Source organism: Cryptomeria japonica, chromosome 6 (genome assembly GCF_030272615.1).
Source record: "Cryptomeria japonica chromosome 6, Sugi_1.0, whole genome shotgun sequence".
NCBI classification, from domain to species: domain Eukaryota; kingdom Viridiplantae; phylum Streptophyta; class Pinopsida; order Cupressales; family Cupressaceae; genus Cryptomeria; species Cryptomeria japonica.
The window spans coordinates 118209681-118232352 of record NC_081410.1 but is presented as its reverse complement, the minus strand read 5'-3'; the positions used below and the strand labels follow the sequence as shown (position 1 = coordinate 118232352).

The 22672-nt window shown below is 39.6% G+C and overlaps 1 protein-coding gene across 5 annotated transcripts in view; it reads left to right on the top strand.

Annotated features, from left to right (window-relative positions):
* The first annotated feature begins 420 nt into the window (after positions 1-420).
* LOC131074823 (phosphoglycerate mutase-like protein 1) overlaps positions 421-22672 on the top strand; it is a 126246-nt gene continuing 103994 nt past the window's right edge. For 2 of the 5 annotated variants that reach the window (XM_058011530.2, XM_058011531.2), the window contains exon 1: positions 421-697. In XM_058011530.2, the coding sequence (XP_057867513.1) occupies positions 691-697 (7 nt within the window). In that variant the 5' untranslated portion in view covers positions 421-690. The remainder of the gene's footprint in view (positions 698-22672) is intronic. The other 3 variants (XR_009113126.2, XM_058011533.2, XM_058011532.2) reach the window with 3 other exon arrangements.

Here is a 22672-nt window from a genome sequence, read left to right as displayed (position 1 = left end):
ATCTTTAACTCATATGCTCTTACTATTATTTAACATATTCCTATTTATAATCTTCCTTCACCTTTTTAATATATTTTACTTAAAAAGAACAATTATTTAATCCATTAGGTTTTCACATATGTATGCCGTCTTTTACATTTTATACAATATTTAATTAAACTAGACTACCTATCATAAATAAATTCATATGAAAACCACAAATTTACCTTAATTTATAATAAAATTTAAAACGCAACCATTCTATAAAATACTTTATTAGTCATTCTTTAAATTTTTGTTTTTTTAAAAGTAAACATTCAAATCTATATAATATATAGACATTAAACTCAATTATTACATTTATTGGACAGCTACCTTGTGAATTGCTGTTCTTTCTATAAAAAATTGCTTCCTTCCATTTACAAAATCCAATTATTTGCACTTTTGGGCCCATTCAAATTACACAATCAATAAACTAAAACTACTAGTGGGATGCCTCTGCCAAATTTAAATTGAGTCCACAAACGAGAGCATCCGATCCACACGGAACATAGTACAGTGGATTCGCTGGTATTGGTGGAATAGTGCCATGCCAAGAATATACAATACCAACCCACCATCTTTAAATATTTGGTAACATTCGAACTTACTGAAACAGGATTTTCCAAGGTATTGGATCCCTTCGCTTCAATTCTTCGTTCTCACTCAGCCATGGGAGGTAAGCTAACAACTAAATCTATTTTCATTTTTTAAAATATACTTGGTCTAATGCCTGTGTATTTATTAGTACACTTGTGTTTCGAGTTATGTGTAACTTTAGTAATGAAGAAATAGGCTTTCGACTGGAATGCTTACTAGGGAGTGTTACTATTCCTCTTCTTTTCTTTTCTTTGTGAGTGATTTCTTAGCATTGTCCTGATTTGCTAAAAGTTTCTGGATCAGACCTTGTAACTTGCTTAAATTTGGGTCCTCCTACTGGACTCGTTATCACGAAAAATTTAGAGCCTGTGTTATAAATGCTTTTTATATACCCGTTCTTTAATATTTTTTTCAAACTGTATTTTGAGTAATTATATCATGGTCCCATGCAGCTGCTAGCTGCATAATTTTTGTAGGCAGAGGTAATTCTATCAATTTCCTCTTCTGGATCTTGTCTCAGTGAACTCGCTCACAAGGTTGGGCTGCAATCACTATTAATCTTTGAACCGGGGCCTTGTATGAAACAGCCGGTGTACCTTAGCAATAGGTACAATTTTAGTAGACGTTGACAGTTTTCTCTTAAATCTACTGCTCTGTACATATTGAGTGGACTACCCACTGAACCCCAACAGACAGTTTGCTCGAAAGATAATTTCCATTCAGACAACGGTCAATTTGGTTATTAGAAGGTATAGGTTAACTAGAATTGGTTTGCTGATGCCATATGGAGCAATATTGCCCTCGATTATCGTCCATTTGGGTGGTTGAGACAGCTATAACATTTATTTTCCCATACACCATTAGGTCTTACATTTTCAATTCCTTGTTCTCTCAACGGGTGTTTGTGCATATTACTCTGACTTCAAGAATCAAATGACTATCACAAGCCTAGTTGGGCTACTTTTGTTCTAAGGGGCTGTTGTTCATATTAAATCCTAGTTATTGATCAGAGGTCACATAGATCGTTAGGTATTCCAAACATTATTAGAAGCTTTCATTCATTCTCCTTTGAGTCCTGATCAGCACATGCAGCCTAATTATGTCCAAGCCAGTCAAGATTGTAATTAAAATCCTTGTCTAAAATTCTATTCCAATTGGATGATGATGTTATAACAAGGAGATAATCTACCATCAATTTTCGTTGGGCCTAACTTGTATTCCACATACATATCTCGTTTCTTACTTTTCTTTGTAATATCTCTTGAATATCAACACCCCTCTCAAAAGATTCATTGCCCTTGTCAAAGTGACGAGCGTGGTTGGTAAAGGTGGGTGTTCTCTTTTGGGAGCAATCTACAGTGAAATCTCACTGACATATTGAAAGGGTATATTCTTCCAATGATATGTATGTGGGATCTCCTCCCTTTTCAAGTAAAAATGGGGGGTTTAGAGGCTTGATGTTTGGGCGGATCTCTTGCCCTTTGTATGTCAAAAAAAAGTAAAGGTTGATGTTTGGGTGTGTCTCCTGCCCTTTGTATTATAAATAAAATAAAAACTCATTGCCCTTGATGAGTTCACTTTCTAAATTTTACAAAAGTAAGTTTTCCTTTTAAAAATACGTCTTAATCTTTCTTTTATATATTTGATTGGCTGTTTTTGTTTGCCTATATGATTATGGCTACTCTCTATTGTTAAAGGTCAATTGGATTCCTAGGCATTATGGAATGTCTTATCAAAGGCTTCTTGTTATTAGAGAGATCTTATTAATTTTAAGGTGATTTGGCAATTCATACTTGGAGAATCGTTTGGTGTGAGGTTTAAAGCTTTCCCGTTTCTAGCCCTTTTAATGTCATCTTGCAAGGTATTCGGATCAAATGCTTTGATCCAACCATGAAGTGGTTCTGAAAATCCCCCCATGAACAAAACAATTAAATTGTGCTTTAAAACATCCGTGATTCTGGAACTCTGAAATGTATGAATCAACTGATTCCCCTACTGCAACTGAGCCAACTCTCTGAAATGTGGCTCTAGATCCTTCCTATCAAATCTGTCCATAAATTTCTGAGTGAAATCAGCATAGGAAGTGATACTGTCATGCTCTAAGGTCACTAGGCCATGGTACCAATACTCATGTGCTTCTCCATCTAAGTGAATTGTGGAATACTAAATTGCTTGCAACTCTGTCATGGTGTTTAGGTAGAAATAGGTGTCTAATTTCTGTACCCATGATCATGCAGTACACTGGCTTGACCCATCGTAGCTAGGAATGGTTACCTTACCTACCTTGCATTGCAAATCTTTGTTGTGCCCATGCCCTCTTTCTCCTCCAGGTCTGTTTCTGTATTTTATCTGGCAAAAATCTGCCAAGGACGTAGCTGCATGGAAATATTCATCCAATGACTGATAGTCTCTCAAATAATCTTTAAAACCCTCGCCACCTTCCTGCTGTCTTGCTGGTCCCCTTGGTGGTGCCTCTTAAGAATTTAGGAATTAGAGGCCTAGGAGTGGTTCTACTGGCTGCCTTGGAGTTGTTTACCAGAACATTAGTATTACTTCCTTCTTCCTGGTTGCCATTGTTTCCATTGTTAGCATTATTATCATTGTTGTGATTGTTCTCATGACCACACTGATTCCTATTGTTTGTGTTCATGTTTTCCATCATCTAGGTTATAGATTGAACCAACTGCTGCTGTCCTCTAGCTAGATCAATTAATTCTGCCATGATACTGGGATCGAGCAGTTCATGTCTCTCCCACATACTTCCTTCCTCTTCTGATTTGGAACTAAGAATACCACCTTTCCTCTTGTAAGTGATAAATGGTCTATCCTTGGGATTCATAACCCCTAGCAAATCACTTCTCTGTTACCATTGTAAAATCCCTTTGTAATTTATACCCAAATTTTCTACAACTTCAAAATAAAATATTTCAATGTCTTCCAAGATTAATGCGTCAATAAATTATCAAATCTTTTTCTGCTTGTTTTTGTAATGTGTTTTCAGGCTGTAAAGGGTTTGCTAAATGGAATGGTATTGCATTGCATACGTTTAATTCATTCTAAGTGCAGTACATGAAACACTTTTATGCAAGAATTAGAATACAAAGGATTTTATATCAATTTGCTGTTACAGAAAATACAAAGGCAAATAAACTTGTTTTTGACCTTATTTGCTAACCCAGAACATGTACAATTGTCACATAACTCGCCCCAAAACTCATAGATCAATGTTTTTATCATTTGCAACAAGTCCCAATTGAACTCAGGGTCTAACGTCTTCCAGTTCAGTTCTAAACCATGCGATTGCTTTTCTACAATTGCAAATTGTGAGGTTGAAGCTTCTATGCCAGAAATAAGTGAATGCCAACTATAAATAAGCTAACAGACTGCCCCCAGAACTCACGCCTAGGTTAGAGCAATGAATGGAAGCCGCAACTCAAACTCCAAATCACTTTTTCCAGTGATATAACTTGACACCAAACAAGGGAAACAACTTCCAATGCCTCACAAGGACAAATAGATCAGCTAGAATTATTTCCATGCTTCCTATGTTTGAGTTTCTGACCAAACTCAATTCCAACGCCCTTCAGAAACTTGTATCTTTCATATTCAAACTCCCTTGAACTGCTTACACAATCTTACACCCAACCTAGTAAAAATGACACCCAACAATACACAAATAAGTTGCCCAAACACAGGTAAATCAAGTGCCCAACAATAGCAAACTCATCAACCATGGCATCCATATTTTCTTGCAAACATTCATTCTTCCAAACTTAGAAATTCGGCTTGGAACTAGACTTCACAAATTTCTCAATCTTCAATTGTTGAATCCAATATGAAACCTGAGTGGTTCCACATGCAGCCAGTTAGGGTACATCTTCCACTAGTAAAAATCAATTTCCCTTAGGGTTTTTCTCCTAGGATTTTGCTCCACAAGAAGCTCTCCAAAATCTATAATAAAGGAAATAAACCAAGCATGAAGAAATGAGCTTCTAAAATGTCCTTCTATGAAAAGCTGTAGAACTTTCTCGAAAGCCTTTTAAATTCCTACATTAAAATAATCTAGGTTGATAGGAGGCTAGTACTCCACTGGTACGAGAGACTAGTATTGGTACAGATATGTCTATTTTTGAAAATAGGAGACGGGGTACTTGGAGATGCCATTTTTTTCATATATTTCAATAATTTATGGAAAATATCATGACATAGAACTTCTTTGGCAAGGGTATCAAGGAAAAAAAGAAAGTATCAAACACCCAACATCAATCCAAATTTATAGGATAAAAAGGAGCAAAGAATTCATCTAGAACCAAAACATCCATCAAAAGTAAAGGAAACTTCATAGGAATGAATCAAATTCAACAAAGTGTATAAGAAAATTTAAGGTAAGCGCCTGTTGTGACCATTTCACACATCGCCCCATTAAAATGGGGACCCCCTCTTTTTGCTCGTTTTTGTTTGTCCTTCTCTCTGTTTTTTAGGGTTTTGGTTTAGTATGTTAGTTATCTGGACTAGGGTCAAGCCTTAGGGTTTCCGTTTTGATGTTTTCAGGCCAGAGTCCAGTCAATCTTGAGAGCTTTTTGAGCTTCCTCCCGTAGGATGCAATTTTGGAAATAAAGTGAATTCGTCAGGTGGTCAAGTGAGTTGGTCTAATTTCAGTCAGAATTTTGAGTGCAAGTCCAAATTTGTCTAAGTGTTAAGTGATAGAATTATGGAATTTTGTCTGATTGAATGATTTTGATCAAATTTTGGAATTTTGATGATTGATCCCGGGCATTGGAAAGGTCTTATTGTTGCCTTGTGAAGTGACTAAAGTCTTGAAATTTTGATATTTTGGCCTGCAGAAGCAAAATCGCTCCTGTCCCTCACTGAAGGACCGGAGCTTGTTTCTCAAAATTTTACTGTCTTTGCAGGATCAAGATGATTTTTGGATTGGAAGAGATAAAGGGAGGCATGTCCTTTCCGTTGAATATAATTTGAAGAATTTCGCAAACATGGAAATATGCCAGGAGCAAAAATCGCTCCTGTCCCTCACTGAAGGACCGGAGCTTAAAATCCAACATTGACTTGTCCTTGCAAGATTTCAACAATTTCGCGATTTGAGGAGAACCAAGGAAGTACATCTTATCAGTTGAATATAACTTGAAATTGCCAACGTAAGGAAAATTAGACCTAAATGCAAAATCGCTCCTGTCCCTCAGCCAGGGACCAGGGCGAAATTTGATGATAGCTCCCGTCCCTCTCCCAGGGACCAGAGCGAATTTCCTTATAGGGCAAAATGTGGGCAAAGATCAAGTAAGTTTTAAGTTTGAGGCAGGTAAAGAAGGTGTAACGGACCCATTGAAGACAAATTGAAGATTGCAAGACACTGAAGCGAGGCCCATATTTGCCTAGGCGCTCCTGTCCCTTAGTAAGGGACCAGAGCGATTTCTTCCTTAGATCAAATTCTCACCAAGTTGAAACAAATTCCATGCCAAGGATGAATGAGAGGATGCATGACGAGTCTGTTGAAGATAATTTTAAGCAGTGGCAAAGTGTGATTGAACCTAGAAAATGAAGTTCGCTCTTGTCCCTCAGCCAGGGACCAGGGCGAAATATTAGTTATATTGCCTTCCTTACAAATTTAAAGTCACTCCAAGTCAAAGTATAAGGTGGCAATGACGTTTGAGGTGTCTCGACGAAGAATGAAGTATCAAAGATTGCAAAGGTGATGGGAATGCCCAAGTTCGCTCCTGTCCCTCTCCAAGGGACCAGAGCGAACTGTTCAAATGTGTCCAAATTTAAGTTGCCACTCACATTTCAAGTGTTCGAAAGGGAGTAAAGAACATCATTTTGCTCCTCAAAGACAATTGCAAGTCAATATGATGAAGGATTTACACTATATGCCCAAATTCGCTCCTGTCCCTCAGGCAAGGACCAGGTCGATATTCATTATATTGGCCATTTCTTTCGAAAACTACGTCAAGCCAAGGTCGTACAAGGTTGCAAAAGGTTAAAGTGTCCTTAAGAAGATGATATGCAAAGAAACCAAACGTCAAAAGGTGATCAACTTGAACAAGGAGGCAAATTCGCTCCTGTCCTTCAGGCAAGGACCAGGGCGATTTTCACTAAATCAATCATTCGTCCCAAAAGATCACGTCAAAGCAAGATTATACAAGGTTGAAAATGTCATTTGGAAGGCGATGAACAAGAAGCTGAGGTTAAAAAATGACGAATTTAGGCTAGAGCATAAAGTTCGCTCCTGTCCCTCGCCCAGGGACCAGGGCGAAAATCATTCAAACATCAAATGTGCCTTGTTAACGACAAGTAAAGTATGCGTGGAGTGAAAGGGTAACGTTGTTACTTGCCTAGTGATGAAGATTAGCGATCAAAGAAACAAGGATCAAGGAGAACACAAGGTTCGCTCCTGTCCCTCACCAAGGGACTAGGGCGATATTGACCTTAAAAGGCATTCTTCCTCAAAATTAAATCGATCAAGTTCGAGTTTCCCAACAAAAATGCCAGTTACGACGTGGAGATGGTGGTTTTGAACGTAAAAGGCAAGAGAATCAAGGCTAAAATGCTAATTCGCTCCTGTCCCTCAGTCAGGGACCAGAGCGATATGGTTTGTATTTTTTTTACAACTCCCAAATTTTGGCGCTAATAACATTTTTGAATTTTATTAAATGCTAAAATCGATAAAATTTGAATATTCAATTAAAGTTAGCATTTAAAATTTGCGCATGGACATTTAATTAATTATTTTTTGCCTTTAAAAAATCGAATTAATTAAAAACGAAGGCATTTAATTAATTAATTATTTAAAAATTAAATTGGGACACTTGGGTTTTATTTGCTTTATTTTACAAAGTCGGCCCTTGGTTTTTATTTAAAAATTGTTTTAAATTGCCTTATTTTGCAAAGTCGGCCTAAAGGTAATTGAGAGGGTGAGCGCCTATAAAGGGGAGGTGAATTATTTCATTTTCAAATCATCATTCGAACATTCCTTTGCATGCGATTTGGAGAGTACTAGGAGAAGTGCGAATTTCATAAAGGAGGTGCGAAACATCATCAAAGGGGAGTGCGAACTTAGTTTCAAGTGAGGCGAGCTTGCCATCAAGACATCAAAGACCCCAAAGGTGGCGAAGTTGCTAAGGAGGACGTTCGTTTGAAAAGGATCACGTTGAAATCTTCCAAGCTTCGATTTTTGCCTAGGCCAATTTCTTGATTTTGCATTTTAGAGTTAGCTCTCAAGTAAGGTATGGCGAAATCTTCCCTTGTCTTAATTTTGAATTTTGATCGTCATAGCCTTAAATTTTGAATTTTGAAATTTTGAATTTCAAGTAGCTCAGTCGTATTTAGGAAATGATAACTCAAAGACTTATCCTGAAGTTTCCTAAATTTAATTTCTAATCTATAGTTATACATTGCAAAATCCGTTACTTATTATGAAATGTTGTGTAGGTGTTACAATGGCGACCCCGAAGGCGGGAGCATCCACCAGTCGTCCAGCTCTTATGAAGGAAGATCAAAAGAACGAAGAACTGGAGACCAAGATCGTGTCTAAGTGGAGCAACATTGGAGATACCAACTTGGGCAACTTTAGTACGAAGAAGTTTCGAGAGGTCCCTTACATTGGCAAGCCATCACCCGTCGCCAGGAGGATAATTGAAAGTGGCATCATTAAGGCGGCCGGCTTCCCTCCAGCAGTCCAGTGCCATGAGTTGATGATCGAATGTGCTCGTCATTATGATCCTCAGTCCAGAACGATCGTGTCCAAGGAGGGAAACACTTTAGCTTATCTTTTAGAGGAAGCTATAAGTGAGGCTTTCCATCTTCCAGAGCACAGAGATATGGTCTACAAAAGCATAGAAGGAGCCAGGTCCATGTATGAAGATGATCCAGATGCTTGCCTAAGCATCATCAACAAGAACTGGTTACTCAACAGTCGCCCTCGCCTGAGCAAGATCCTGAACACACCACATAGGATCGATTTCCAGGAGGAGTACAGAGATTTGATAACGATGCTCAACCGAGTCACAGGAGCCCCTCAGGCCTTCTACTTTGAGAAGTGGATGTTCTACTTCATCCAGGTGATAGTTCAGGGAAAAGGAACAATTCATTGGGCTAGAATGATTAGCCATTGCTTGGACGTACAGTTAAGGAGATTGAAGGCTACCAAATCCTTCCACATGAGTTCATACGTCATATATGCTTTGATTAGGAGCTTTGAGTACACAGGACTACCTCACAGAAGAGTGATTGGAAGAGGACCCGGCGAGGTCAGAGTTTGTGATTTCTATGTTCACTTGCATCATCCGCCAGGAAGCAACTACAAGTTAGTCAATGATACCTTCACGATGAACATCACAAGGACGTTGTAAGGTGGGATTCACAATAGACTATCTCAGGATGCACAAGAGCTAGTAAAGAGGTTCGGTGCTTGGTTTATCCAATTTCCGAAATTTACTTATATCAGAGTCCATGGATGTCCTTCACCTCCATACATGTTGCCGAGATATCCGACAGACAGAATAGTGTTACTTGAGGTAACAAGACAGTTGGCAGCTTATGCGAAGGCATTCGGACATAGACATGGAAATGGAGTTCCTGTACCTATCATATTGGGCAATTCAGTTGAGGTATGTCCTAATGCTCTAGCCATGGATGACGCAGAGAAGGAGTTAGCTTTGTATTCTTTTTCATTCTTTGCTTTGAGAGAAAGCTTTGATCCACATGGATATATAGAAGAGACAGTCGGTAGGAAATTTAAGCATGAGTTTCAGATAGAAGATTTTATGATGAATCTCTTAGACGATCTTGAAGTGAAAAGAAAGATGCATTCTAGATTGCCTTTGGATTTCATCAGGAAATGCAAGATTTACAGAGTGGCCGACCAAGCTCAGGACAGTGGCAGACATCTCCAATCATCCTATGATTGAGATAGCAAAACAGTAAGGTTAGATTGGAATGAGCCCGAGGTTGTGGATCTAGATGCTTGATGGCTCCAGTCTTGTCTTGTACTCGCAGATGGGTTGATGTACAGCATCAGAAGTTGATAGAACAGGGCATAGCTATGACTTTCACCTTGGAGGAGAGACCAGCTGAAGGTGGAGCAAGTGTAAGCGAAGGCAATCCTAATCCCAGAAATACAAGTGAAGGCAACCTTCGAAGTGCAAGTGAAGGCAATCTCCATCCAAGAGGCTCGAAGAGGAAAGAGAGACCTGAGAAGAGAGAATCTTCCAAGAAGAAGCAAGAGGCCAACCGAGATCGTTCATCCGATACGTCTTCTCGACAAGAAAAGAGGACATTTGAGATAGAGGAGTCTATGGAGTCAATGGTACAGAATGATAAAGAAGGACAGGCACCAGGTGGATCTATCCAAGACAATGAGTTGCATGAAGATAGGGAAGATAATGAAATAACATCTCCTCCCAGAGAAGAAGAATTGCTTAAAGAAATACAGGTTAAAGAGACAAGATCTGCCATCCCAGATTGGTTGAAGGAAAGATTAACGAAGGTGATTGTGATCGAGGACGAGGACAATGTGATTGATTTGGAGAGCCTTGTTGGACATTCCCAGGAAGTGACAGAGAAAAGAAAAGCTACCAAGATGTCCAAGATGATTAGAGATGAGACTGGATCCAGAAAGTTGCAGATAGCTACACCGGCCGTGGACAAGTATGAAGGTGAGATCCTCGCAGAAGAATATGATGTAGAGACATTTGAGCTAGGTCCATCCACAGCCGAACAGACAATGGATGATGCCACCGATTCATTTGAGGCATTGAAAGACAAGCTTAGGGAAGAAATGGAGAAAAATAGAAAGCTTGAGAGAGAGGTTTGTGCATGGAGAACATATTTCAGCCATCTCAATCAGCCTTTGGGACGTCAGGATCCAGCAAGATCACCCGTACAGGCACTTCCCCTTCAATCAATTGGTGAAGCAGAGAGATTCAGGAGTTTGGTCCAGCGTATGAGCACTTGGATTGACAAATCTCATACAGTTGCCGTAGAATTTGCAACAAGGATGATGAAGACCATTCATAGGGCTATTCAGGTTCTTGAGATCATCCACAACTTGATGATAACGGTAGCCGCTTTTGCTCATAACAAAGAGGTTATCATTCCTGTCTTGCAAGTAATCAGACAAACATCAAGGAAGGTCTTAGCGCAGGAAAAGATCATGGATGGAGGACCTCACAGTTTACTTCAGTGGTCAACCTTACTCCAAATGAAGGAAGTTCTCTTCGAGGACATCAGTACTAGATGTAGCCATGTTGAGGAGGTTATCCACCCGATCCAGGACAGAGTATTTGAGGTACTACGTACCATTCTTGGCAGGAGGATCGAAGTTGAGACAGATGTGGATTTGCAGGAATTGGAGGATAGAATTAAGGTCATCTTTTGCAAAGATGCTAATGTTATCACAGATGAGCAACAGGACCAGATGTTTGCTACCATGCTCCTGATTGAAAAGACCAAAGTATTTGAGGTACTACGTACCATTCTTGGTAGGAGGATCGAAGTTGAGACAGATGTGGATTTGCAGGAATTGGAGGATAGAATTAAGGTCATCTTTTGCAAAGATGCTAATGTTATCACAGATGAGCAACAGGACCAGATGTTTGCTACCATGCTCCTGATTGAAAAGACCAAAGAACTCGAACCTGAATGGGACGCTGCTCTTCTCAAGGCCTTTGATCAGGTCATCCACTTGGAAGAAAGAATGAGGAATCTTCCCGAGATTCCAATTGCTGAGATCGAAGGAATCGTATCAAGATTCATTGCATATGCTAAAAAGGAGCATTGGAAAGGGAATAAGATTCTAGATGAGAGGTTATTATAGATGACATGGCACCTTAATTGTCATTGGTCTATATCTCCTAGGTTTTTGTGCCAAATTTAATATTTGGCTATGCATTTAATATTGTTCAGTAAAAAGGAGGCTATTTGTAATAAACCCTAATTAGGGTTTAGGTGTCATAATCTTGGCCATTGATCTTCTTTCAATCTGGACCGTTCATTGTAATTGAGGATGCTATTTATACCCTCAGTTCTTTTCATTTTGTAATAAATCAATTAGAGAGAGTTAGAAATTATTGATGCATTAGAGAGAATAGAGTTTAGAAGTAAGTTATTTTGTAGCAAGATTGAGCTTTGAGAAAGGAATTCAAACAATTGTTGTACATGATGGCTTTGAGATCAATAAAATATTGAAGTTATGGTGTTTTGTTGCAATTCTCTTGGTTATCTTCATGGTTGTTCATTTTTCTTGAATCATTCTCAATCAAAGTAGTGTGTTAATTTGAAGGACAAAGTGTTGGACTTGATCTTTGGTAGGATTCGCTTTCCAAACCACTAGCTTCTTGCTGATTGTAGGAACGCCTTGCGTGGTCGACTAGAGATACTTGAATCGCTTAAACCTTCAATCGTTGTTGTATCTTGGATATGTACCTTCGTGGTAGTGTCCTTGATCTTTGATGTATTGAAAAATCATTTGTTACCTTAGAAGATCGCATCAATTTCAATTGAGTTGTTAATTTATGGCAATATTGAAGTTGGTAGAATCTCACCAAGTCTTGTCCGCATTAAGTCATTCTTAGGGTTAGACTAGATTAGACCTCTTGCAAACCCTACTCTTTTGGCATTTTTTGAAAGCTTGTTTAGTTTAGGAAAAATCTTCGGCGACGTAAGGCCCCTTGATGACACAGCAATCACAACGACCACTGGTGCTTATCCACACGTAGAGACCCTACTAAAAAGAACATTGGAGTCATCCTAACTGATCCTTCTTGCGATATCTTCAGCAGTTAGCGACTTTATTCAAGAGAGGATAAGATGCCTTTGGGTATTTTATTCTGTGTATGATTGTGTACAAAATACACGTCAACAGCGCCCAAACCAACAAGTTGAATCTGTTGGCTGAAAATTTTGTACACCCGTGAGGATGTGGAAAATTGTGGTTTCAACCACAGCACGTGAGTATAAACTCTCCTAATTTAGGGAAGGCTCCCCCTTTTCTAACACTTAACTAATACTAATTTAATCTAAAATGGATGGGACAACAACCTTTTCTCTTGTTTCAGAAAAGATTATGTTCTTTCCTCTTCACCAAAAAGAAATAACAACTTTGAAGTAATAATAGCAGCAATTTAAAATAAAACCAAGAGAGGAAATGAAGTTTCCTGAAAGCACAAAAACTTCCGTCACTTCCTCCGGGACGGGAAAACTGTAACCAAAAACAAAGTCTTGATTTTCTAGATTTGTATTTACCCTTTTCAGAATGATGCAATGAGAACAATTTACAGCATATAACAACGCAAAGTCTGCAAGTATGATGCAATAAGAACACTGTACAGCATATGGCAGCGCAAAGTCTGCAAGTATGATGATAATGGATGATGTTTTGATAGACAAATTCCTTCAAATCAACCTTGCTTCATCATGATGACAATAACTACACAAAACTGATGCAATCTTCTAAGGAAATGGAAGATTTTCATACTGCAAATACATCATCCAAATACCGAATGCTGGTGCAACTTGAACAAGTATCCACAATCAAACTTAGCACAATAATGAGGTTCAGGATAACTTTACATTATCGCTTACAATTAGCAAACCACAAAAAGTATGAACCAAGGGATTCATCACATATTATTGCATTTGTCCATTAAGATCAATGAAATTTAACTAAATTTGAGAAGTAACAAGGAACCATGCAAATTGTAGAAATAACACAAAGATCGACCATAACTTCTATGAAATCAAGTACTTATTTCAACTAGTCTTGGCAACAACTTCGAGCTTCCTCTTCCTACTCTACTGCTACTTTTTATTCACTAACTAGTAACTATTAACCTTTGCAAATGAGAGGATTGAGCCTTATATAGAGGTCTCATTAGAATTAAATAGCTCAAATCGATTTGAGATGAATGATTGGGGTTACATGATGAAACCCTAATTAGGGTTAGTTACAACCAGCTCCCTTTGACCAATGAAAAATTTACAATAAAATGGACACATTACTTCATTGAATGTGGACCAATGATAAAAGAAGGTAGGTAAGGTAAACAATATTTGATGAAATGACACATGTCACTTGCTCCTTCATTGGATGAGTCAGGTTCAACAAACTTGGACGTGCTAACGTGGAACCCTCTGATTGGTTGAATGTGACTAGCTACCACGTCATCATGCCTTTGTAGATCATCACGAAGAAGTGTTTGTGCCTGGGGCAATACTTCTTGATACTCAACATTTTCAATTGCTTGACTGATGTGGTGATGATCATATTCCCAAATTGTATCATCTTCGTGATCAAGTTTCTAACTTTGATTACTCTTTTGAAATTGTCTCCTTAATCACATTTCAGTTTCACATTTTCATGTTTTGGAATTTTCCTTCTTTGTGATGCATTTCCATCCTCATCTTGAACTTCTTGAACTTGTCTCCTTTGATGATGTTTGATCTTGAAATCCCTTATAGTTATAGTGCACTCCTTTGTTGTTCTGACCTTGATTCTTGGATTTCCGAAGAAAATTCAAGGTTGTTACAACTTCTCCAATTTGCAATCTTAGTTCTTGATCTTTCACTTGCATCGTTGAAACTTGATTTCTTCACTTGTGTTGTCCTTGTTGTAATTACACTTTCTTCATCTTGTAAAGTTCTTCTCCCTCCAAGGTATTGATCTTGATTTTGTGATGATGAATCCTAATTCTTGACTTGCAATGTTGATAAATGTTAGAGTGTTCTTCACGCCAAGCAACCTTTGATTTCGATGTCTTTGATGTAAAACCCTCCATGTTTTTATGTTGTTTTCTTTGATCTTGTTGAGATGTTTCGCTATCTTCTTCATGATGTCAACTTGAAGAAACTCTCGACCTTGATATCCTTCCAATGTTGTAGAGAATTTCATCCCTTCATTTGCAATGTTGTTCTTGGTCCTTTCTAGAACTCAAGCCTTGATTCCTTTTGTTGTCTCTTTCATGTTGCATCCTCTTTGAAATTCTTGAGCTTGTCCTTGCAAATGTTGTGAACTCCTTTGTAGGGCCTTGTTGAATCCCTCTTCTTTCTTCTCCATCTGCCTCCAGCATCTTAATTCTGATTCAAAAGGTGCTTGCATCTGATTGAATTTGTCTCTTTCTGCCTGAATATGCCTGTGATTCGCTCTTGATCAGGTCTGCTCCTATCTGCTCTTCTCTGATCTGCCCCTTATTTGCCTTGCATTTTGCTGTTGGATTTATTGCTGATGATTTGAATTTGATGATCTGAGTGATGATTGCTAAATGATCTCATACTTATACCCCTTCATTTATCTTTTTCAATCTGGTCGGCCTGATTACATTTAAATTGTTTTCACACGTTTCATTGAGGCCCTAATCAGGTCGGCCAGGTTCATTAATGAATTTGACTTGTTTTTTTGTTTTCTTTTCTAGACCAGGTTGACCCTATTAATGTGTGAATTCCATCTTGCTTGAGGGTATAAATAAGAGTTTGATTGCTCCACCTTTCAATCATCCAATTCACACTTGTACTGATTAATTCCTTGCTTTGCCTTACGAATTTAGGTCTACACTGCAACATTGGTGGACTTGGGTGCTCCATTAACGTTTTTGGATGGTGGACTATAGGCAAGTTTAGCATTTTTTGTGGCAGACTTTACTCTTTCAACAATTTCGCACTTGCCAAGGTGGACTTTGATGATTGATTAACATTTTCCACCCAAAAATTGGCGGACGTAGAGGGAGGTTTTACAATTTGCCTTCATGAATGGCAGAGTTTGATGAAGTTTTACAATTTTCAAACCTTAATGCAAAATTTTCCCGCAAAACATCATTGGTGGACTTCTAAAGCTCATCAACATTGGCGAAAATCAAGTGTTCTTCAACATTTTGGAGTGGAGATTCGACCTTGTTTAACATTTTCAATTGCAAATTGCAAAAAAATTAACATTTTGAATAAGAAATGCAATATTTCAACATTTTGCAATAAAGGTGCAACAATTTGCTAAGAAATTGCAACATTTTGAATGAAAAATGTGAAGTTGATTTTGAACAAATTACAAACAATTGATACCAAGGTTGCATGTAACACTTGCAATTCTTGACGGAATCACAAGTAACTTTTCCAAATTTGTACTTCACTCTACATTTTTACACTCTTGACAATATTTGCACTTTCACACCTTGACAGCAATTCAACATTATTAACAACATCGACAATTTTCAACCATGTTTGCATTCTTAACTATCATGCCCTCAATTTACAATCTTGAAACTCACAAAGGGTAAAGATTACAAAATTATTGCTAAGTTAGACAATGAGAACAAAATGCCAAGCTAAAAAGCCAAAAAAGAGGGGTCCCCATTTGCAATGGAGCAATGTGTGAAAACTTCACAATAGTACCTAGTGCATGTTTGGAGTCAAAGGTTGTCTCTAGACCAAAGACTGTTTACCGCTACAATTGATAAATTAAATATAGGAAATAATAATGTACATGACAATGCATACCAGACACGACAATAAAATATATCTTTATTCGTACATGCAATTATTATAGAGAAGAAGACCAGAGATGGTTAGCTAAGGATTACAATAAATCCAACTATACCATACTACCTTCCTTGGCGGTACACAACATATTTAAAGGACCTGATAGTTGCCGAGAGGTACACAACTATCAACCAATCGACACATAATTACCCGACAGTGACAACCCACTTAATACAATTAGTTAATACATTGTCGGTAACAAATATCATCAAATATAACAATAGGCATTTTATGCAAGTACATCATTCCCCCCAAAAGAAAAAGTCATCTTCTCAATGACACGTAAACATCAAGTAATATCTAGGAAGACTAATGACAGAAAATGACTTGGACTAGACAACCCTGACTTGTAGTGTACTTGCCAAATCAAATGTGGGTTTGGGGGCAGCATCCTTTGTGGGTCGAGGGGCAGTGCCCCTCACGGGGTCCTGGGGTAGCGCCTAGGGCACGCTCCTTGTCGTGATACAGGGCGAGGTCGAGGGGCAGCACCCCCGCCGCTAACACCAAATTAAGACCTTCAGAATTGCACGAAACTCCATAGTGCACATCATTTTTCTGATGTTTTAAGTCGCCAAAAGCAATACTGAGAAACTTCGATAATAGAGGTGTTGAAGTGTTTAAAATCTGTTTTTTCATGAAGAATTTGCTTCCTCATACTAAAAGATGTTGCATAGAATTGAATTGATGAAGTTGTTGTATGAGCCCTAGAAGAGTCGACTGTACAATTTGACAATGAAAGTACCATACGTGCCTGCTGATATGAGTCAGTACTCCAAAAATCTGATGGTGCTGTACAAAAATGAAATGTTGGTATTGTTGTACGTGATGAAGATTCCGTTTGGGGATGGAATGTTGGTACTTGTGTATGGGAATGACATATTGGTGCTGTCGTATGGGAATGACATGTTGGTGTTGCCGTATGAGAATGGCTTGTTGGTGCTGCTGTATGGGGATGACATGTTGGTGCTGCTGTATGGGAATGGCCTGTTGGTGTTGCCGTACGGGAATGACCTGTTGGTGCTGCTGTATGAGAATGGCTTGTTGGTGTTGCCGTATGGGGATTACATGTTGGTGCTGCCGTACATAATGACCTGTTGGTGTCGTACAGGAATAGCATGTTGGTCTTGCCGTATGGGAATGACATGGTGCTGCCGTCATACGCTTACTCCACAAATATGTCCTATGGTGCTCAACTTTTGTATCCCTTTGTACGGGTTGGCAGGTTTGGCTAGTTGCTTGATGCCTTCAAGGTATGGTGTGGTCTCAACTCGTTCTTGTCCGTACAATTTTTTTCCTTCGGCCAACAATTCCCTTTGATCTTGCTTGTATGGATTTTTTCCTTTGGCCAGCCAATCCCTTTGATCCTGTCCATACGAAATTTTTCCTTCACCTAGTGAATCCCTTCGGTCTTGTCTGAACGAAATTTTTCCTTAGACCAATTAGTTGTACGAAAATTCTTGGTAGCTTAGTGTCTGTACAACTTCTTGGCAATAAATTTTTCCGTACGGAATTTCCACCTAGCAGTTTGGTATCTGTACAGTGGCAATTTCCTCCTGGCGGTTTGATGTGATGCCATCTTGGTCATTGATGTACGGAATGTCCCATGTCCGTACAATGACATCTTGGTCTTTACTTGCCTTCGTGTTTCCTTCCGTACAGATTCCTTCATACGGGTTGAGCCTTATTCCCTTCGTTTAGCCCTTGACTTTGCCAATGTATGGTTTGTGTGTGTGGCTTTTCTGAATTTTGCCTATGTACGGATTCGTGGTACGACACCCTTCGGACCCCAAGTCTTCACTCCTTGTTCGGCTGGTATTCCGTACAACGTAGGGACCCTTCTTAGGTAGATGGTGTGCTTCCAAATTCTGTATAGATTTGTTGTAAGGATGACGTGCTTTCAACTTGTATGACCCTTTCTCATAGAGCCCCCATATGGCATATGGATGACGTGCTTCCCAATTCCCTTCATTGTTCCCGCAACTTCTCTTCTCCTTCTCATATGGCCTAACCCTATACAATTTCCTTGAGCCTGTTCCTATACATAATGTTTGGACTTGGCCCGTTTACTAATTTTGCACTTCCTCAATTTCACCAATTTGTAGCATGTTATAGTCGGGGTGGAAGACTTTGTAATCCTCCATCTTCCAGTGAAATAATCCATTGAGAGAACTCATCTCATTCTCAGAGAAATCTTCCAGTGCAAGCACCCCTTCGTCATTAGGTTCCATTGTGTCCTGTCCTCCCTTCATCCCAAAATCTCGACCCTCAGACTCTAAGTGGGAGGTTGCCAATTCTTCACTCAGCACTTGGTTCCTCAAGTCGATGACGTGCTTCCTCCCTTAACTCTTGATCGAGAGTGTGTTCCGCTTCCAGTTATGATTTGCCTTGGCTGTAATCAACCATCCCCTCCCAAGGAGTGCATCATATGCCTTTTTCTAGCAACGAGATGACTACAAAGTCCAAGAAAAATTGTTGTGTCCCAATCATTACTTTTTGTGTCATCAATGTTTCCAACGGCTCGATGCCGTGTTGGTCAGCACCTACCAAGTGGAAGGTTAGCGGCTAGAGTGTCGGCTTCCCCAGACATTTCCAAGTGTCTTCCGGTAGCACATTAACTCCTGAGCCCCTATCGACGATGGTGTTTGCTAACTTTTGGCCCATTATTTCCATCTTGACAACAACTGGCTTTCTCCCGATGCTTACTGTCAACAACAGTGGATCACTGGACTCATTCCCTTTGGGTGGTGGTTTTATCATCAGTTCCTCGTGTGGCTTACATTGTTTCTAGATGACTGTGTCGTCACTGACTGTGTTGGCAATTGCCATTCTCAATTGCGGCATAGTTTGAAGAAGGTCTGCCACCTGGATGGGTACGGTTGTCTGTAGCTCCTACCGGACTATGCTCTTCTCTAACTCCCGCAATGACATACTTGTAGTTCCATTGTAGGTTACTCGTTCCTTCGCTAGCACTTGTTCTACCTCATCTCTACCTTCTTGGAATTGTTCCTTCTCCGTACAAGAGGCTGAATACATCCCCTTCTTTGAATATGCTCTCGTGATTGCGAGCACTGCCTCCTCTTGGTCCGCCATATCCAGCATATTAATACCGTTATGCTTTGGGCAGTCGGTGTCTTCATGATTCCCCGATCCACACCATTTGCACAATAGTTGTACATTTTCTTTCTTGTTCTGACAGTCTCTCGCAAAGTGTTCCCATTTGCTACATTGTTGGCACTGTATGATAGGACATCCTTTGGAGTCGTATAGTATTTGATTTTGCACTTGTTTATTTCCATTGCTGCCAGGCAATACATTTTGTGGTTTCGATGGGATGGAATCTCCCTGTGTGAAGAGTACTTGTGTACTTCTCATCTTCAAATTGTATGGGCACTCCTTGATTGTATGCCCTAGCATTTGGCAAATCTCACAAAACATATCTCTAGGATAATTACCTTTCGTGTGCCCCTCAATTTTGCACTCAGTACACCATAGTTCATTACATTCTTTATTGGTTCCTTTCTCGGTCTTGAATTCTTTCATCATTCTCAATATATCTCGTCTAAGGGCTCGTACAGTTTTGAATTCTTCGTCATTGCTACCTTAGGTGCTCTTGTCATTGTCGGTCTTCCTCTTCCCTCAGGAGGAGGTTTTGTTTTCACTCTTGATGTCCATCGTCCGATTGTAAGCATTAGTGTACGAGGATGGAGGCACTACTTTCATCTTCTTGCACAACAAAGGGATCAATCCCTTAGTGAACCACCTCTTCTTCAACCCGTCGGCTAGCTGGTTCTCCATTTTGTTCAACAGTTCTTTGAGCTTACGATTGTAAGCGCATACACTCTCATTTTTACCCTGCTTGGTATTGTAGATTTTTGCTACAATCTTGTTGTCATCCCTCTACAGTTTGAACTCCTCGAACGCCTTCTTTAGATCAGTCCATCTCGCCTCGTGCTTAGTGTTGAGATCTGTGTACCAATCAATGGCAATCCCCTGAAGGGTGGTGGGAAATGCCTTCAGCCAGTAGTCCTTGTCATCTTGGCCATTCACCTCCCATATTGTTATATGTAATGTCCCCGATATAATTAAATAATTTAATTGACTATTGTATGGCCCCAAATTTAATAATAAAATATTTCGGGCCCTTTTATTAGTTAAGTTTTTACCTTGCCTTATCGGCCCATTTGTAACCCTTCGGGAAGTTTCCCGAAGTCCATTTATATGGCTAAGTTTGTCTTAGTTGTAGGTATGCGAATTTGGTGTTTTCTCTGTATGTGCGACTTCTTGTTGGAGTTCAGTTGTCAGCCATTTCAGAGGTGGAAGATTCTCCCTACTTGGCATCCGCGGTTTCAGTGGGAGTAACTCCTCAACCTACTTTGCTCTGCTCCCAGTCCGAGATTATTGTAATCTGAAGTGCTATCATTATTGAATCTAAATTTCTACTTGCATGTCTGGTGTGCTCATTCCTGTGCCAAATTGTGTTAATCTAATTATATTGTCTACCTTGCATTACATGACATAATATTTTGTGTTTCCCTTTGCATCTCAATACTGGAGTTGTCTATACACGAAGGAAAGTAGTTGGTAGTGAATCGACAACCGTATTCATTGCATGGAGGGAAGGGAATTGATACCGTACGACCTCTAGACCGTACGCTGGGTAGAAGGAAGTGATCGTACTGTCACATTCTTGCCGTACGAGCAACATAACACCACAGTACGGGTGGAGTGTAGCCACCGTACGAATTGTTTTCGTACGGAGTAGCACAACCTGGAGTTTGTTGTACGGTACGATATAGCACTGTACACTGAGTTCTTAGCCACCGTACGGGGTGAGAGCCTTCGGGGGAGGTGTTGTACGGCTGGGGGTGCCGTTGGGACATTACATTATACATATCTTGCAATGGCGTACGAGGTCCTCTAATCCATCCCCTGTGAACCTTGGGAGTTTCTGCTTCTCCTTGGTGTTCATCATTGTTTTCACTTGGAAGGTACCATGTGTACTTGCCTTGTGTGTTGGACCTAGGTGGAGTGTGTTGTGACCATTTCACACATCGCCCCAACAAGATGGGGACCCCCCCTTTTTTTAAGGTCCTAGCCTCTTAGTCTAGTCTCTCCCTCTCGCAAGTGAAATGAGTAAGTTCATAGGGTCTAGATTTTGTGTGAGTTAGTCATGAGCTCAACCGAGGAGTCTAAAGAACTGCTAGTTAGTGACACTCTTAGTGCTCGAGGTTAAACGTGAAAGCTTCAAGTGCTTCTCATAAGGAGCGAAATTCACTTCGAATAACCTTGACTGAGAGCAAAGTTGTTCTAAGAGCCTTATCTTGCAAGTTTGAATGGAGAGGGTGAGCAAACACTTAGTATTCCATCTCAATCCACTTCATCTCCAAGCCTCCAGGAGCGAACTTCATGTTCAAGGTTAGGAGAGCGAACATCAGGTTTGACCACAGGAGAGCGAACTTCAGGAATTGAGCTAGGGGAGCGAACTTCATGTTTGGAGGTATGAGAGTGAATTTTCCCTAAGAGCCTTGCTTGAGTGTGAGTTTGAGCGTTTGAACGAGATAACTTTAAAAACCTAAGGATTGAATCAATAAGCAAAAAAGTGATTGAAGACAAGCTTGTTTGAAATTAACTTCACCTTCAAACCCTCAGGAGCGAAGTTCATGTTTGAGCTTAGGGGAGCGAACTTCATAATTGGTAGAAGGGGAGCGAAATTCATGTTTGGAAGTAAGAGAGTGAAAAGGATGTGAGAGCATTTACCTTGAGCTGATTTGATTTGGGGTTGAAAGCAAACTTCATGTTTTGGCATACATACAGGAGTGAACTTCATGAACTCAAGGAGGGGAGCGAACTTCATATTCAGGCCTCGGGGAGCAAATTTGTTTCATTTGCCCAAAATAAGATACAAAGCAGCTAATAGATCATGTCCTTGAGCTAATTTGATGCCTTAACATGCTTAGGAGAGAACAATTTTGAAGTTAAGATGATGAAAGGCAAGTAAGAAGTTCACTTCAGGTTTGAGCATAGGGGAGCGAACTTCAGGATTTGAAGGAGGAGAGTGAACTTCATGTACGAAGGGTGTGGAGGGAACTTCATGTGTTGGCCGTCAAGAGCGAATTTTCCTACTTCATGATTTAGGATACAAGAGCGAACTTCACAACTTGAGGCAGGGGAGCGAACTTCACCTTTAGCAACATGGGAGCGAACTTCATGAACTCAAGGAGGGGAGCGAATTTCCTTAATATTCTAATGCACTTTTAAACTAATCAAACATAAATTTGGCGCCCAAAAAGGGAGAAATATAAATTTGTTTCAATTATATCAAGTTGGCTAGCAGGGGTAAAAGCAAATTTAATTTTATTAAACCAAGTCAGCCTACATAGGGAGAGACATAACTTTTCCTTAATCACCTATAAGAAGGGATCCAAACATTCATTTCAAACATGGAATTAAATCAAACTCTTCTCTCTAATTAGTGAATTTCATCAGCAAGACAGCGAATTTAATCATTATCAAAAGC